Source organism: Nesoenas mayeri, assembly GCF_963082525.1.
Source record: "Nesoenas mayeri genome assembly, chromosome: 14".
In the NCBI taxonomy this organism is placed as follows: Eukaryota; Metazoa; Chordata; class Aves; order Columbiformes; family Columbidae; genus Nesoenas; species Nesoenas mayeri.
Window position 1 is genome coordinate 16,004,675 of NC_137556.1, and position 19,314 is coordinate 16,023,988.

A 19,314-nucleotide genomic window follows, 5' to 3' on the forward strand; every position below is an offset into this window, starting at 1 on the left:
AATTCCCCACCTTCTTCCACCTAACGTAACCTTTTCAGGCGCCTTTGAAGGTTGGCTGGTGCTCCGGCGGTGATGGCAGTGGTGGGTTCCCTTGGGCTGCACTAAGAGCCTCTTATTTTCTTTTCCCTTTCTTCTTAGAGGCGTTTCATCTTTAAGGGCCGGCTGCTTGCACGCACTTTTATACCCACCGAAGCGATCGAGAAACCATGTTGTCGGGTGGAAGAAGTGCGTTTCTGTACCTTGGAATGGTCTTGAGCTTTTGGAGCTCCGCAAGTTGGATGCCTGTTGGAGGATGCCCGCACAAATGTACATGTATTGCTTCCAACGTGGATTGTCATGGACTAGGACTCAAAACTGTACCGAGGGATATTCCCAGGAATGCAGAGAGACTGTAAGTAAAAACTGTTAAGGGCTCCTCAAGTGCTTGTAGAAGCACCTGAGATGAGTTTCTTAGCACCTGCCTATCAGTGCGAAGAGCATCCTAACAGCAGTTTCAGTAATCAAACACAGGTTAATGTTTTCAGGAGAGAAGGGGAGGAGCTTTTTAGAAGTCATAGCTATTTTGCTGTTGTTCTTGCTTTAAAAAAAGAAAGAAAATATAATTTTAAGAGTTTGTCTTTTCAGTTTCACTTATGAACTGATTGAGTTTTGCAGTGATTTGCAATGGAGTTGAGAGCTCTCCCTGTGGTGCTCCCAGCAATAATAATTGTCAATGCAAACAACCATTTAATATGCAATTAGAAATCTGGTTGTTTTCACCTGGTTGCTGGTAGCAGCTTCTCCTTATTTCTTAGCATGGTGACTTCATCACCATGGAAAAATCGGCTGCTGCCATAAATCCCTCAAAATGGATAAGAAGTTGCATTAAAAGCAGCATCTAATTTCTGTTTTAAACTGCTGTGGAGAAACTGGTTATTTAGTTTTTAGTCTGCTTCAGGGTTTATAATAGTAGTGTAACGTTGTGGAGTGCTTCCAACCTTGGCACAGGAGAACGTAATGAATGTGTTCATAGTAAATCTTCCGTATCATAAGTTTTCAGGATTTTTTTACTCGACTCTTTTTACTTAACAAGTTTCGAAGGAGAAAGCTGAAAGCAAACTTGAGTTCTCTGATAGAGCTCTGGCACTCGCTTGGTGTAGGGGACGGCATCTCTGATGTTGCTTAATGCAGAGCATATGGCATATTTCAGCAAATGCCCGGTGCTGCTAGATAGGAAGATGTCCAGACCGGAATGTTAAACAGAGCTTCGGCGTGGCTCTGCGCTGGGCTCCGCATGTGACCTCAGGAGAGTGTAGTTAGTTGCGCTTTATGTGGATTAGCTGATAATTTAAAATGTTTTTGAACTTGTAAGCAAATGCTGTAGATTGTATGGCCTGACTCGCAATTTTATTTCCTTCTGGGTCAGAGAGTTCAGGAAACTTCAAACTCTCAAGTAATTTTTCCTTTAAGAATGAAAGCTAGATGAGGTTACTAAGCAAACAAAGTTGTTCTGCTGAGTCCTCTTAAAGGCTAAGTTCTGTCCCAGAATGAAATTTTATAGCGTCCTTAAATGTTTATAAATGCATTTTCTAGTGCTGAGACCTCTTAAATGATAGCAATACACCGGTTTCTGTTTCTTACTAGATTACTCAACCATCTTTAATGTTTTGTGGCCCTATCATCCTTCCTTTTCACCCCGGCTGTCTGAACAATAGTTTTCAGGTGGCAGTGTTATAGCAAGCTTAACTTGTATGCATGAAACTGTGGATGCTTGAAAATTAATGGGTAGCAACCTGGCAATTTAGAGACAAAAAAACAAAGTCCCCAAACACAAAAAAACCCCCAAACAAACAAAAACCACACCCAAGACCAACAAAAACAAAAAACCACACCCAAACAAAACAACCTCTAAGCAAACAAAGCAACAAGCTCCACCACAAACCACTCCTGAAGCAGATACCAGCCAAAGTCTGTGTGATAACACAGATGTCATTGCTGAGGTGTGTTTGTGTGGCTTAAGGGTCGAGAGCTGGAATCATGCTTTTGAGTTGCAGGTTAAAAGGATTCACAAGAGTGATGTCAGTTGGCCACCTGAGAAGAATTTGAAAATGGTAATTTGTTATTGCCTAAATTTTAGGGGGATTGAATTAATTTTGTTCCTGGGTTTCATTTGTGATAATATGCTTATCAGAGATGTTACTTCTCCTTGCCTTCTGTAAGAGGCCAAGCTGAGAGAGGTTCTTGGCATTTTAAGCATTAAAAAGAATGAAAGACAGTGTAATAACTGTGCTATTGGTCGTAATATGTGTTACTTGCAGATTTAGATTTTTAGATTATTGGCTATGAAGAACAGTAATAGCTATTTCACAATATTGGGTTTGAATATTTAACTTCAGATTTACTACTGACAAATAGGAAATGTAGCAGTGTTGGATGTTTTGTTTTCTTTTTCAAGTAGTGTATTATTGGAGCATTCAGTGACTTAAACCTTGTGGAAATAGCATACAGAGGATTGCAGAGTAACACATTATTCCATATTTTTAAATACTGTCTTCACTTCTGTTAGTCCACGATAAGCTTTTTACAGGTTTTGTCATGTTCACTGTCATCTTCATTATGACTGTGTTTTAAAGCTTCTATAAACTCTTTCAAACCTAGATTGCTACTGATTACACTAACTTGATTTTTCCAATGTAAGCAGTAGAGAGAAAAAGACACTATGTTCTCCTGGGTCTGAATTCTGGTCATAGGTGAAACATCAATCAGCCATTGGGTATATCAGAGAGTCATTTTTTTCCCTATGGTCCATGGCAACCTGTAACTGTTTATGACATAACACTGGCATGATGTGTAGTCTTCAACTAGTTTGTTTCATTTGTAAATAAACCTGAATTGATTATATCTGAAATGACGAAGATATTTTTAATCTCAGAGAAATATTTATATGTTAGGAAAATATTTTTAATAAGTTTCTTGATGGCCACACACTTAGGCTATGAAAAGGTCTTTGCATCTGTGTTCTTTTGAGCTACCAATTCTCCATACTTGTTCAAATTGGGAACTTTTTACTTTAATTAATAAGAGATCTAATGGCACCACTTAAAATATTTTGCCACTAAGCTTTTAGAGTTATGCTTGTACAACTGTCACAGAATGGCCAGTGGAGCCAAGTTAAATATTATTTGAATTTGTGTTAATATGAAACCCCAGGAAAACTGAAAATGTAACATTAAGGAAAAAATTGAAAATCTCTTTAGGGGGGGAAAATCTCTCATTAAGCTCTGTTAAATTAACAGGTGATCATCTCCTACCCTGAAAAATGGGCTTCTGGAGCTTTGATTACTGATTCTTTATGAGAAATGTGATGCATACTTTTTAAATTCATTTTTTTGTATGCTTTGAAGGTGTAGTTTGTGTAAATAGTTGTACTTGTGATTTCTGTCTTGAGAGGAATGCACAGGTTAACCAGAGATCACAGAAATGGGATTGTAGAACTAGCCTAAGCTTTTTCTTTTTACACAGATTCATCTTTAATAGCAGCTTTACAAATATAGCAAGTAGTACTAGGTTTGTTTTGTAGTTTACCTTGTTATTACATTCTACGACAGTCTAATTGTGTGGTATAGATTGAAGCTTTTGCTCAATTAGGTTTCACGAAGAGGTGAAAGGAGGTGAACGGTGTGTACTACACAAAGAAACGATTCAGTCTGGAGAAGATAAGTCATGGGACAAATATTTGTCACTTCCAAGGAGTAACTTCCATTTACCTTTGTTCTAGAGAAGGAACCCCCAGAGCAGCCATCGGCTCACATAGGAAGAGAGAGCCATGAAACTAGGTCTAAGGCTTTTCCTGAAATTGCAAGATGTGATGCTCCGCAGAGGACCTTGTACATGAGCAGCCTGATATGGCTGACTTTGTGGCTTCTCATTAGTACTTACTGAGCTGTTCTACATTTGCTAAATAGCTTAGCATACTAAAACCAAAACAAGTTTATAGACTTCTTGTGTTGTGGAGAAATCTAATAATGTAATGGTTAACTTTTGGGGGTGAGCACAGTGATTCTTAACCTATGCAGTTGTTGTTTTGTGCTAGTAAAGAACCAGAAGTTAAGGGTTAGAAATTAAGAATATGTAAATACGACCATAAAAATCTCGCATCTTTTATCCTTTTGAAAGGTGCTTTAGGACTGCTTCATCAGACTCCTCCGACTAGAGTTTGTGTAGCAGCACTTCAGTTTTTACGTAAATAGAGAATCATATATAATTTTCTTCAGTAGAGATGTTTTCTATATATGTAAAATATTATACATGTGGCTTTTTATAGCACTTAATAATTCTGATAGTCAAGTTTAGTTTGAGATGCCGTGTAAATGCAGTGAGCAGATCAAAGCCACCTGCCTGACAGTTGTATTCCCCAGCTCTGAAAGGAGCAAGTGATAGGGAGGAACTGCCCGAGTCTTCTGGGTCACTATCTGCTTTCTGTTTGAACATGAAGCACAAGCCTTTGTGTCTTTCCTTCCATTTGTGTCTAGTTCTCTCCCTGCCTATTAGCAGCACATTATGTATGTATACAGGCTACTTCGCAGAGTTTAGCCATGTTTGAATTCTTGATGAATTTATGCTTGGTGACTTAGAATCTTGTTTAATTGATAGCTTTCCTGTGCTAATCGTTGTTTTGTCTTTTACTTTGAAGGCTTCTTTACCTTGCTAAATTGATAAAGCTTGCAAGACTAATCTGTTCTGTGCTTTGTCGGAGTAGCTAAATTGAGTGTGTCCACATTTAGGTGCAATTTAGTAGCTTAGTCATCTGCTTACTCTGGAGTTTTCATGTGGTCTGGGGTTTCTGTTATACAAATATATTATTATGGTGTTTTTGGCCTAGGTGCATGTAGCTGCTGAAGTTGCACTGGCTTGTAATAAGTCTTCAACTTCCTCAATTTTGTCTCCAAATTAAATCGAAGCTCCTGTTTTGAAGGCTTCCATATTACTGCAGAAGGCAATGTTAAACACATGCAAATATAATTATACTGACTCTTGCATTAATATTCTGTTTTTCTAGAGTTGTTCCCACTAGGCATTACCACTCATTTGTGTAGTAATAGTCTCCAAAACCTTGCATGGAGCCTCCTTTTTCTGCCTTTTTTTTCTTCGCCCCTCTCCTTGTTCATGTGTCAATAACTAGACATACATGGCTTTAGCTTCAAAGGGCTTGTTCTCAGAGGTGCTCATCCTGGGAAAACATCACTGAGTTGCTTAATTTAATTTGGACACTTCCCTTTACTAACATGATGCAGACTACTTGCACTTGACTGGCCATTGACATGCACTTGTCTAGGATCAGAGTTTTACGGTATTAAATGTTACCTTGTTTTGTAATGATTGAACCAGGAAGGAGGATGAAATTAGCTCAATGGAAGAAAATAGTGGCCATTGTCATCTTGTCTGTATTTGTTTGCACAAATTTGGATCAGGTTTTGACATCAGAAGAACCAGAGTAGTTACCGCAAAATTCTAACACATTCCTCTGAGACTGTTCACTTTTTATCCATGTTCTTACTTTGGCAGCTGAGTATGGATTCATGCAAAAGAATTAGGTGAAAGTTTCCCCTCTAAACAACAGCTGTTGTCTTTTAGGAAGTCCTGAAAGATGAGTGTTGCCTTTTTCCCCCTAGAATTTGTGTGTCTGTGAGTTCGGGGATGTGTGTACCCAAGTCGGTGTAGCTTACCTGTGTAGATAAATTGTGAGGCAAAAATAAGTAACTCCTAATGTTCTTATTTGTACAGTAATCTGTATAAAATCCTACTGTTGTACACTCTGTCACTTGTACATCGATTGCTATGAAGTTATTTGATCTTCATTGTGAGTACTGTCACTAATCTTTTGGAATGTCACTGACGAGCATTTTTATATTTTTAAATTATTTTTTTTTTTACTTCAAGAATTTCCACTGAGATTTAAGCCAAAAATATCCTGTCTTGTGTGGACATGAATATCTGATATGATTTGTTGTCTGCATTTCAGTAGTATCTAAGCTATTCCTCAGCTTCCACAGAGCAGAAAGAAGATAGTTTTCCCACAAGAGTCTCACAAGACGCTTGGGGAGTTGTAAGGATGATAGAGGAATAGAACTTGGCTCTAATAGGGATATTCAGTGAGTAAGTTTCAGACACCGTATGTTAAGAATTAAGCGTGTTTACTGGAGACACTGTTCAGAGGACTTAAATCAGGATGTGTTCCCCTGCAGAAACTAACAGCTCAAGTGACTGGAAGCTTAAGTTTTTTTCAACTCTTGATATAGTTCTTGCGGTGCCCACAGTGCTTGATTTCCCTTGGCTGGCTGTTGCTGCAGCTGACCTTTTAAAACGGAATGCTTTTTGTCTGCTGCTGGTCTAGTGGGATCCATTTTAGCTTGATTAGAAGGTATAATTATTCCTGAACAAAGATGGGGAATAGAAGCCATTGCTTAAATTGGAGTTGTGTTGGCTCGCACTTGATTCATTAGAAATTAATGGAAAACTGTTCTGCTTCAAGTTCAGAGTTGCAATTTGTAAGGATCTTTTCCTAATCACAACTGTGTTGCTCTTTATTTTCCACATATTGCACCTGCCTAAGTGTGGTGTAATGTTCAGATAAATTTTCCAGAGACTGAGCTTGAATTGAGCTCTCTTTTGTCTTTGGCTGAGGACTGCAGTTGACCACTCAAGTAATTTTTCAAGAAAATGAAATTATTTGTGGGTTTTAAGAAGATATCTAATTAAGAAGTAAATTGCCCCTTCTCCCTGCCCTGGAATTCCTGATTTCCTCTCTATTTTTTTTTTTTTTTTACCTTACTTGCCTCTCCAATTTGAACCTACATAATATAACTAAGTCCTACTATTGAAGGAACAGCTAGTTATGCTACCAATTTGGAATGATTGTGAGCTTGCAAGTTCTGGAGCCTCTTTTGTCTTTACTACAGCCTCATAGGGCTGGAGGCTCTTTTAAAGCGTTTGTGATTAAAGGGATGATTCTTCCTTTCCAGATTAACCTGATGAACTCAAATGCTTTATATGAAGTGCAGGTCTGCTGTGGGACTTTGGTCTCACTATAAGTTTCAATCTGCCTTGTAATACTGTAACTACTGAATTCTCTCAAATGTTGTATTAACCTCAAGAGTAGGTGGTGGAATGTTCTTCATAAGTAACCTAGTACCTCTTAGTTCTTTCACCCATTTGCTCTCTGCAACTACAGACAGATACTGGAGCACATAAAGAATTTCTGTGGCTCAGTATTGAAACCCATTTCGCCAGTGGCCGGTCTGGTGTGGCTGGGGAGAAGGTGGGACTGGGAGCAAATGCAGAAAATGTAGTAGTTTTAAGTAGAGCCAGCTTTCTGGTGGAGGCTTGATGATGGCAGCTGTAGCGATCAACGTGCACATCCTCTGTCTTGTAGTTCCACAGCTCCCTAAAGGGGATTCTCTTCTGTTTGGCTCTTTGAAATCTTTTTCTCGTTCAAGGCAAAGTAGTGTTCGTCCTCTTTACATCGGGAGAAAACAAGTTTCTAACTTCAGGTGAGGAAGGAAGGAGTCAGGATAACTTTGGGGAGAAAAGCTGAAGTGAACTTCAAATGGCCAAGCTTTCTGAGAAAAGACAATGTCAGCGGTGTCACAGAGAATGACTAAAAGTAATGTGTGGCCAAGATCTCTCCTAGTGATTGCCTGTCTGTATGTCCCTGTTACAAGGATGTATAGATGAGTGGTGGTGTTCAGTGTTATCATCCTAGAGGTAGATTTTGTGTCCTGTGTTTTGTTGAAGTCTGTGATTCAGGCAGGAGGTAGAATGTGCCTCCTGCCCTTGGCTCCTTCCTGCTCCTCGGGTGACAGGGAGTTTCTATTAATTCCTGTTGATTTGAGTGCATCACTGTAGTATTGTACCGATTCTGGCTTGGGGCTGCTGTTGTCACTCCCTTTTATGTTCCTTAACAGGTTTTGCTTGCCAGTTTAAAGCCATATCAATTTGACTTTTTTGTTTTTATGTAATTTTCAGGCTCAGAAAGGGCTGGGTTCTAGTAATATTCTAGTGGCCCAAGCTATTCTGTTTCCACTATTTAAGACTTTTCTCTAGAGATCTGTAATACTCTGTTTTCCAATCTGTTTCCAATGTTGCCCAGTCAGATGTATAATTTGAAGTCTTGAATGGCTCTCAGGAATTCCCGGAACTTGTTCTTCCCCACTGAGAGAAATGGCCTTGTAAGTAACTGACAGTATTTTCTAATGGTGCTAAATACATAAAAGATCTATCTACCTATTTACATAAGGAGGATGGGTCTGTGGTCTTGTACTCAGAGTAAATTTTAAATGAGTTGAGGGCCACATCTGTAGAAAAAGTTTGCTGCTGCTTCTTACCTCTCTGCTAGTTATTTTCAGCATTTTTTTTCCACCTCAACTGAATCTGGTCTGTCGGTTGTATCTGTCAGAATAAATTTGTCTTGTATTTCAGTTTTACACCATCTGTTTGGCTGCAATATATGCTTTTAATCTTATGATTGATGGATTTCTGGAACTTTTAATTAGATTTTTACCTTTCTGGCTGTGAGTTGCTTCTTTTTCTGAGACCTTAATTTAATTTTGTTGCTCAGGTAGAAATAATTTTAACCAATGGCTGTATTTTTTCCTCTGCTGTCACTGATGAAGGGGCATGTTCAATAAGCATCAGCTCAGTTAAAATGAGGAAGAAAGTTTGGTGGTTTAAAGCTGGTCTTGCCTTGACTTTCCATCAAGCAATCTACAAAACCTCTTTGAAATGTACTTCTAAATTAATTTCAGGATTGTGTTGCTCACCACAACTCACTTTTACCTTTCCTGAAAGCTTGCAGTGCTGTTGCAGGAATTATTTTTGAATTCTTGTGTCAAAGGGACTTCTTATGAGAGCCCTCTGTTCTCTCTTCTGCAGAGAGATCCGCATGACTGCCCTCGACTGCAGTCTCAGGGTGAAGTATCAACCTTGTAGAAGTATTATCAGGTTACTAATGAAGACACAAACAGCTATTAAATGTATTTAGAGTCCAAGCAGCGCTGATAATTTTGGTAGATACTGTTCTTATCGTTGATAGCTCACTGGCTGCTGTCTGGACCTCAGTTTGTTCCAGGTGGAAGTACGAGGCTTTTAGCAGGGATGCTGTTTAGGAGTTTCAGTAGAGATGCTTCAACCCTCGTCTGTGTGGGGATGCTGTAGTACATTATGCTGTGACTGTACATACAGGCAATTGCCCAAAAGAACAAGATAAATCACTTGCCTGTAACTTTCCAGAATATTTTCTGTGTGGCTTCACAGTTGTTCCTGTCTATGTAGGAAGAGACTGGTGGTTCTGTTTCAACCAGGGCTCCATGTAAGTGGAGGGCTAAACTGCTCTGGAGGTGGGTGATTTGGAGATCAGTAACCCATTTTAGCAGCCTGTGAACATGCTTGTAGATGTGGGGTGTGGTGGTCAGTACTGTTGTATCTGTTTGTGTTCATCCCTTCACCCTTTTGTCTTTGAAAGCCCTTTGGCACTTTTTTGTGCAACACTTAACATGATGAAATCTTGATCTATTGTCAGGATGCTCCTAGGCACAATAACAAATGGTAATCAATTTCATATTAGTGCATCTGAGGTTCTGATGTCCAAAATCACAGCACTGTACAATGCAGTTTTTATTGTCTGGCTCCAAACTCTTTATTTTCAAAGGAGCTCGGATCTGTCAGGATTGGAGGGGAAGGCAAGAGGACGTGAATGATCATTCTCATGAAATCTTTCAAAAGATAAGCACTTAATTATTATGAAAATACCCTGATGAAAGCAGATGCGGAGGTACATTCTTGTGCATACTAATAGTTAGAGGACTGTTTATTAATCTTTGTTTTTACAGTTGGTCTTTTTTTCCTTTATTGCAGTGGCCGGTAAGGAATGTGTAATTGACTTGTACAAAACAAATATTTTGATAGATTGTAAGGTATTACTGGTGCATGTTGTTATGGGACCCCAGTAAATAACCTTGACAGTTTCAGAAGATATGGCCTGTGAGTTGTGAGAATTATGCACTTTCACAGGTCTTAGCAGAACTATATATTTTCAGTCCGCTCAGCCAAACTGTCCTACTGTATTGTTTTCACTGGGTGTGCACTGGTGAATAATGAGCACTTCTTCAGATAGTTTAGCAGCTTTTAAATTTGAAGAGGTATCGCTTGTCTGGCAAAAATGGTTATTAGCATTAGCAGTAGATATAGTTTCATATATTACATAATACTGACTTAATACAACAACTTCACTTGGAAGAGCTTTTTCCACAAAAAAAAAAAACTTGCCCCAAAGTCGAAAAGATCCAATCTCCGAACTTCAGTGTTTCTTTAGAGAGTCCAAAAAGTTCATCCTAAAATGGAAGACATTTCCCTAGGATTCTGTGGTCATATTCCTTGGGACATGCTGTCTTGTAGAAGATGGATGACCAAAGAAATTCTCAATTGTTACCCAGAGCTCTGTGTAAGAATATAATTTAGATTTATATTCATGATTTTTCCACTTCACAGTAAGAAAATACGAAACAGCACAGAATCCTTGTCTACCCAAGGTTTTGTTGCCCATTGTCTCTGTTATGGAATATGATACATAGAAAATAAAGCTCATATAACAAATGTTATCACATGACAGCAAGCCCATTAAAATTAATTGCTGCATATATGCATACTGGTTGTCCACAGGTACAGAAACACTAATGTGAATTAATACACTTGTGTTATTGAAATATGACTCCAATAAGTTTAAGCAAGAAAAAGCTGCATCCTGAAAGCAGTTCAAATGCCTTGTGCCTACCTGTTAGTCACCAAGTGTGTTTTCTGTGGACTTTAGTGGGACCTTAACTTACAGGTTTTTCTCCAAATTCATCTTTTGTCGGTGTGATGATTTTGTTTAGACTGAGAAGGCATTATATTCAGGACAGTTTTTTTGAAGGTATTTTGTAAAAGCTTGTATGAAACATTTTTCCTTGGTGAGTCTGGCAGTGGTTACAGCATCACTTAGCGAGGTGTGAACTTGTGGGTCACAAGCCTCTCTGCCATAGTTGTAGAGTGATGAGAAGAGGCAAGTTGCCTCATCCCCTGGAAGTGGTAGAGCCGGTTAGAGGTTGTGTTCTAAGAATATAGCTGGGGAGCAAAGAAGAGAAGTCATTGTAAGCGAATAGCAGTGGGAAGCAATTGTGCATTTCTGAAATGCCTAAACAAATGCAGGAGGGAGGTAAGCTGCAGGCGAGACTCAAGTGCTGAAGCAAATCGTGGAAGTAAAATTCTTGAGCGAAGAAAACTTGTTTTCCAGAAGTGAAAGTAGATATGGAGAAATAAAGCCCCAAGGCAAAGCTGGTTCTGCAGAGGGAGATGAAAACACACATCTGGATATAACTTTCACAGATAAGAATGTGCAAGTATAAAAAACAGCCCAATGATCCTTGGAGTTGAGAGTTTTAATAGATAACATATGAAAAGGCAGCAAAAGATAAGGAGCAATCAAAAGTGTTTTATGGCTTTTTTGGGGGGTGTGTGTTATGTGGTGTGTTTTTTTTTCTCTGAGAAATTCTTTAGCTAATTGCTTATTAAGTTTTTTTGAAACTGAAAATGAATTAATCCCATTTGATGTTAGCTTATTTTTTTAGAATAGATATTTTCCAAGGTTGTTACTCTGTAGTTCTCAGGTATGTAGCAGGCTTAGTTCTAGGTAGTTTAATAAACATGAGTAGTTTCAGGAACTTGAAACATCAAACATGTGCCAAGTCTTGTTTAGAAAAACTTGAGTTTTGTATTCATTTAGCAAACATTATAAAAATCAATTCAGCTTCACTCCAGCAAGTCCACTATTGAAAAACAAAAGTTTTAGGATGATGGGGGGGATAGGGAAGGTTGGAATCTACTTGAGAATGGAGATAATCACTTGTGATTGTAACATCTAGATCCAATCTTAAGTCAATACACAACTTCCTTCACATTTTTCTTCTGCATATTAAAACCGTTCTACATCTTTTACTACAACTAACTGGCCTAATCTGCTCCTTAGTGGCTGCAGTAGACGTGAACGCTCAGTGTGGTACTTCTTGGAAGGGACAGAGTTGGTGAAACTGGATGCTTGTTAAGAAAAATAACCTGAAAAACAGCAACAAAAAACTCCAAACACAAAGACAAGCGTCTGTTACCTTTCCAGGAAAAGATCTCCTGGGAAGAGTTTCTAGCCCGTGCATGTCTGAAAGTGAGCAAGGAGATGAAATCAAGGCTTGATTTTTTTTCTTGTCACACTTCACTAAAATAATCTGAATTACATGAATTACAGCAGTCAGAGCAGGTGTGAAATATCTCAAGTCTTTAAACATCAAATTGTCTGTATTAGTGAAGAGCACTTAAACAGATAGCGGTCTCTTCACTGCAATTATATTCAGTCATATAGCACACAGTTAAATGAAATATAAACTTAAATGCAAACGTTGGGTATTGACTTTGTAGAATAAAGCAGAGTGAATTTTTCTGAAGTTTACATGCATTTTTTTTTTTCTACCAGATGAGCTTACTGCATTGTGTATAGCATTAAAAACCAGAACTGACAGTGTATAGAAGAGTCAGGGTGAAAAACAGTCTCATGAGAAACAGCATGTTTTGCCAGTCCTAGTTTTTCACTTTATTGATGAGATTCTGTTCCACAAGTCCTTAATTAACCTTAAATAAGCAGTAAACACACTGGAGAGATTATTAAAAATTTGGGAAAGTATAAATGTTTGCCATAAATTGTAGTAATACCATTAATCCTCATACTTCTGGAGATTTCCTTCTATTCCTTCAAGAGGACTCTTGGTACCTCCTTCACCCTGAGTGGGTGGTTGGCAACAAGATCCTACTGTAATGTTACCTTCACTGAGCTTGACTCTGAGCACCAGATATTTGCACTGTTACTTCCAGTGAAGGGCAGCCTCTCTTCCTCTTCCTCGCCTGTCTACTCAACCATCACCAAACATACGTATCACAAAAAGAGCTATTCCACCATGTTAGTGATTCCAATGGTGCTGCATTTCTCCATCTGTACTCAAAACACTGGTTCTTCCTCCTTGTTTCATAAGCTTTGTGTTTGTGTGGTGGCACATGTTGTGCCAGTACATCCTCTCTGCCTGTTTTGTTCTTCCTGCAGGCTCTCTGTATCTTTCACGAGCACGTGGATGCCACTGCCAAGTGACATCTAGAACACATCAAGAGTAGCTAAAAAACTTTTGGGACAAAGGTGAAGGGTATGGGAGTATCAGATATACTGTTAGAACATTTTTCTGCCAGGATAGCATTTCCTTTATAAATAATAACCTGCAAACTATAATAATTGGGAGTTCCTGCAGGCTGGGACAAACCTGTTTCCTTGCAAGAAACAGAGTACTTGAATTACTCAGCCCATTATGCTGCTTTCTGCAGGTCTTGGGTACAGCAACAGCAATCTGCTCAGTAAGGAATTCAGCCACTGCACAAGCTGCAAAAGTGTTTTTTGTTGGTTTTCCTTCCTTGGTGTTGAACACCTCTATTTTGGCAGGCCATTTATTGTATTTTTATAAGGATGGGGACAGAAGCGTGTTGCCTGCAAGCAGTTCCAGATCATTTGGACACTTAATGTGAGTTATTAACCAAGCACTTCTGTAATGGATTTAAGAATGGATAACGTATTCACAAAATTAGAGCACTTAACCTCTAAGATCAGTTCTGTCATTGTTGAGACAGAAAGAAAACAGTCTGAGTCATAGCTGAAAGCCTTCTGTAATCACAAGGAATGATCTGGCTTTTTTGAATTAAAAGTTGTATGGTGTAGGTGTGTTACAAAAGTATGATGGACAGAATTTGCACATTCCAGCTATTGTGTGGCTGTTTAATTACATTTAAATTATTTTGGAGACTGAAACTACCCAGTGTCATGCATGTGGTATTAGCCAATAACAAAAAATTATTAAATGGTGGATTGTAAGTTTATTGTTCTGGTTTAACATGGATAGCAAGGAATATCAAAATTCCTGAATCCCAATATTACTGTGTTAAAACACTCTGTGCAATACCTGTTACTGAAGTTATGAAGAACTTTTTAATCCTTGTAAGAACTGGTGGTTGTAGCAGGGCTTGTTTTTGCTCTACTTAAGTTTTTCTACATCTGACCTGATCTTGCTGCAAATCGGAGAAGCGAGTCTGGATTCTCATACCTACTAGGTTAGGCATGTGAAACTCATTTTCACCGGAGGCCGCATCAACCTCGTGGTTGCCTTCAAAGGGCCTGATGTCATTTTAGGACTGTGTAAATGTAGGAGTAGCTATGTTTATGCAGTCTTAGAATTCTGTTTGGTCCTTTGGAGGCAACTGTGAGGCAGATGTGGCCCCCATTGAAAATGAGTTTGACACCCCTGTACTATGTAGTTACAGACTGGAGTAAGATGTCCCCTTAAAATTTCTCATGCTCCTTTACAAAGTCAACTGTTTAAGAAGAAAAAAGAGCTGAAGACCAAAACACCCTCTTCTATAGAGAACCCATGTACCATCTTGTAAGCAAATGAAATTACTTCAGCTGAACATGATTTTGAAGTTTTTTGTCTCTTTCTTTACAAGTGATGTTCCTACTTGCCCAAATGATTTAGAAACTGATGGTATTTGTGTATTTCACAAAATCCAGTCCCAGGACTTTAGTTCGTGCATTGCAGAAGTTGAGATGGAAATATGTTAAATCTGAAGATATGCAGATTGTGCTGCCAGAGGGTTTTAGCGTAGTGTTATAATTGAGTAGTTTATCATTGTAACTTTGAAGTTTTTGGATTGAAGGCATAAGAGAATTGCCAAGCATTTTCTGTGGGGATTTATAGTCATTTAAGGTTAGGAGAGTAGTGGTGGGCCATGCCCATTAAAGACAAATAGATTCTTTAGCTGAAATTCTGTAAAATGGTTGAAATAACAAAGCATACAGGGTGTGTAAAGAATGCAAAGGGTAGCCAAAAGCTGCTCTGTGGATACATTCGCACATGGGAGTGGATTTTTCTCCTTTTTAGTGGGTATGGCTGTTAGCATGTTCCCAAGCTAACAACAGAAGTACTTGTAAAGGGAGGAGCGCTTTAGTGAAGAACCTGTCGCCTCCAACCTTTCAGAGAGCTTTTGTGAAAATAAAGCGGGTATTCCTCCTGCCTCTGAGCTTCTGCAGGTAGCCAAGTGAATGGTTAACTGAGCTGTGAAAATGTGTGTTTCTCCAGTTTAGATGTGTGTGTTCATGGTTACCTTGCCTAGTGATCGGGGGCTGGGAAACGAAATCAAGCAGGAAAATTCTGAGGGGATGACTCAGCTGACATTCTAGCAGGTCATCTGGATCGAGAAGGTTCTTCAGCAGTGTGATGGCAAAACAATAAAAGCCTTGTTTCCCAAGAATATGTGATGCTTGAGTTATTCAGAGGAATTGGGCGAATGAAAAATATTCAGATCAGGAATCCAGATCCAATCGTTATCACTTGAATTCTGGCTTCCGCATTCTGGATGTTACTGCCAAGTTAATTTATCGTTTAAATAAATCCTTTGGAATGTATTAAAATAAATCATAACAAGGAGTGTGTGCTATTAGCTTCAAAAGAGTTGCTTTTAAATTTTGGGGGGAAACTATTTTTCTTCTGGTCGTCATGAACTTTTGGAAGTTCCATGAATTGTTGTAGCTTGGGGTTTGTTTTGCTCTAAGTTCTAGATAGCGTGTTAGATCCTAACCTGTCTGGTTCAGAAGGACAATAGATACTTTTTAAAATTAATTCCTAAGTGCATTGTTCTATGTGAGCCAAATTTGATGCATCCCTTTTTGGGAAATACCAAAAAATGAGATGAGGAGGAAAGGCATCTTCCCTCTAGGTTACACGGAGTGTTGGTTTAATCAAGGTTCTTTTTAGAGTATCGAGTTTTATGCTGATTGACACAAATGTGTGTGGCTTCAGGCTGGTACATGGTGGCCACTTCGAAAACTGAGCAGGAGCAGAAATGAAATTTTGTGTTTGAGGTTCTGTGACTAGAAAACATTCTCACCTTAGTTATGAAGCTGTTGGACAGGGAAGAATCCTAGTGCCGTGTAACTTGGGTAGGAGTTGGCCTTTGGAGCGTATGGCAGTTATTTTTTTCTAAATACAGTATGCAGTTTCTCTACTGCTCTTATCGCATTATTTGTTCATTAATATAAATGAATAAACATCTGAGGTTTTGAATGGAGTTGGAACTGGTACTCTAGATTACCTTCTTCTTAGATTGCAGGTTATTTTCATTTCGTGTCATTTCTCCCTAGGTTAAAGGCAAATGGATTAATACTTTCCTAAATACTTCCTGTCTAGGTCTTGTGTTTGCCGTTGAGATGCAAAATCAGCTGCTGCCTTGAAATTATTGGGCATCAGAGGTGATCTTTAGTTTTGTTGTTAGGAATGCGACTGTTTGCGCCAGATTGGCACCTGAGAGTCCTCTGGAAGGGGGAACACTCTGTTTTTACACAACACTTATTGATAGTGTATGGCTTTAACCAAATGAAATAACTGTATTTCTTCTAGAAATAGAAATACATTTAAGCAACTTCTTTTCTGACTAAAAGTGAACAGGATTAGGCTAAGAGTCTGAGGGAGCTGTACTCAGAGCTAACTGGTTTTGATGCTCTAGGAAGGCTTTTGCCTTTGGCTTCTGTGTGCCCAGAGAAGCACAAGTAGGCAACCAGAGCAAGCTCCAACATGGGCAATGGACTTAAAAAAGCAGTTGTAGTCTTGGAAGAGTTGAGGCATTAAGTTAGGGGTTCACCTGGCTATGTTCAAGACTCATAAGTATGATGAGGGCCTAAACTTTGGATTATCTTGGGGAGTACAGTGTGTAGGGGGTTCAACAGGTAGCAAAATGACATCTGAGTAATAGAAGCTTGCTACAATCTAGTAGCAGTGCTTTGAATTTTTGCGTCCTTGTATATAAGATTATTTAAATTTTGTAAAAGGATTTTAATATTTATGTGGAAGTACTGTATTATTGCTTTGAAGATTGTTGCAGGACTTAAGCATTTGCTTGTCTTTGTTATTAGCTCTTTTGTAAGAGTTGTAATGTCTATGGTGGCAGTGTTGTGTTGTCCAAGTCAATTCTGATCTTGTATGTTAAATAAGTGTAGGCTTAGAACTAAAATGAGTGTGTATATTTGCCAAGGTTTGTGAGTCTACAGGACAGAAGCATGTGGTTTCAACTAGCAAGTGGATTTACTTTTCAAGTCATAAACTTTACGCAGTCCAAGAAGAAGGTGGGGATTAAGAAGAGCAGTGTCAGGGTATTCTGGAAGAGCAGAATAGCTAAGTAGAATAATTATCAACTGAAATGTGAGTAATGTAACAAAGGTAATCTGTGCATGCCTAGTGCAGTTTGAAGCTGGATAATAGCGTGCTGCAGAGAACATTGGAGATGCTTTAAAACATCTAAAAGTGTGTCTTAAGTTCAGTAAATTGTCTTTAGAGAAGAATGAAAGATGAAGCAATTCAGGGGAATTCTTGCTGTGAAGAAGGACTTGCTCTAGTTGCTCCAAATATCCCTGTGTGTACATTGTGTGACTTGATCTTCAACATCTACAAAATATGTATTGAATTAAAGTGTTATTAGAGCATAGCAGGGTGTGTATGTGAGTAAAGCTCACTTTAATAGTTGATCTGAACTCACTTTCATGATGTCTTATACCATTCTAGTCCATGTTTCATTCCCACTGAAATAATTCCTTCCATGTCTGTTTGCTTAAATTGCCTCTACACCTGCATTGTCCTGAACAGGTTTTACGCTAAAAAGAAATATACTTTGACAAGAGAGACCTAATACCTTTACTAAAGCTGGTATAAGTGACAGTTTTAGTCTATTTTTGATTTCTATCAACTTTGCAGCTGACACACCAGAAGAGACCTGTTTTCCTTAATGCAGTGTCCTTAGATGTTCTTACAGGATGGGACAATGTCACCTGAATGTGAAATGACAAAGCGTAGTAGCCAGGCTTGTGTATGTGTGGGTAAAGTAGATGTGTTGAGTAAGATCTGAGATCCGCTTGGCACCAAATACTATGCAAAATGTTGGAATCCTGCACAATAATTTGTCGAATGAATGTATCTGCACATAGGTATTTGTTCAAGTTAAATATGAACTAAATTCACCTTTGCATTAGAATTTTCCCCATGTCTTTGACCCAGACAATTTATTTTGAAAGCTGTGTGTTTGCTTCCAGCAGTTCTTACGAATGCTGATGTATTTGAAAGCCAACCAAGATTACATGTTAAGGTTTAGCTTTTTGTAGCTGAAACCCACTAGAGAGCCCATAATCAGCTGCCAAACTTTATAAAGGAAACGTAAAATATTATGTTTCCCACAAATACCGGCTGTAAACCACTCACGTCTGCATTAGTTCAGGAACTTCACAAAGTTTAATTGACTGATGGGGTAACCTGTGGCAATCTGTTCTGCAGTGGTGTTAGACCTACAGTGAGCAGGAGGAGGGGTGTTATGTTGTGGTTCATGAAGGTTGGAGTCTGGTTTTCTTCAGATGGCTGATAAACCTTGAGGTGTTAGAGCATGGTGGGACAGACAATTGTTCAGAAGGTAAATACAGCTTTGTTTAAAATAAAGGCAGTGGTTATCAGTTAAATCATAAGTGGTTTAAAGAAAGTGAACTTCATGAAAAACTGTTGTCTTGGAGCATTGTCCAGGTAATTGTACTTATAGAACTGGAAACCTTCAACTGAGATACTAACCTTCAGAAGGGATTAATAGATGGATTTTATGTGCACAGCGTAGGCTGTGCCAAGCTGCAGGAGGAAAGAGCCGTCTCAAGATATGTGTTGATCAAGGGATGTTTAAGTCTGTTTCAGAATAGGAAACTGGAGACTTCACCAGGGGAAGGTTGTTGAATAGTAGGAGTGTTCTTGGGGCTGAAAGTAGACAGTGGTAGGGCTGATGGTTGGTCTCGCAGACTGGCAGGAAGGGTGGTGAGGTGGAGAGATTGTGATGTACAGGACGGGAACGCAGCTCTGCATGCACCTGCTCAAGCTGAGTCAGGCTGGCTGAAAATTAAGTCTTAGGAGAATGCACAAAAAGCAGGACCAATGACACCGCCTTGCTCTGTATACCTTGGCTGACTCCCATCTGCCCTGCAGAATTCGGACCAGCCTAATGCTGTGCTTTGCTAGACCTGTTCTGAGATACAGGCAAGGGAAAACTGGTGAAGGAATGATATGAAAAGCAGATGGGAAACATCATGCAAGTAAACCAGAAGCTATTTGTGTTGCTTACTCCAAACTTAATTCTTTCCAATGCATC

At 38.9% G+C, this 19,314-nt stretch overlaps 1 protein-coding gene across 1 annotated transcript in view; it reads left to right on the forward strand.

The window, feature by feature from the left end:
- Positions 1 to 206: 206 nt before the first annotated feature.
- Positions 207 to 19,314, forward strand: part of SLIT3 (slit guidance ligand 3) — a gene marked incomplete at both ends in the record, with an annotated part of 483,041 nt that continues 463,933 nt past the window's right edge. The window contains one exon of the mRNA XM_080353334.1: positions 207 to 391. Within this exon, the coding sequence (XP_080209460.1) occupies positions 207 to 391 (185 nt within the window). The remainder of the gene's footprint in view (positions 392 to 19,314) is intronic.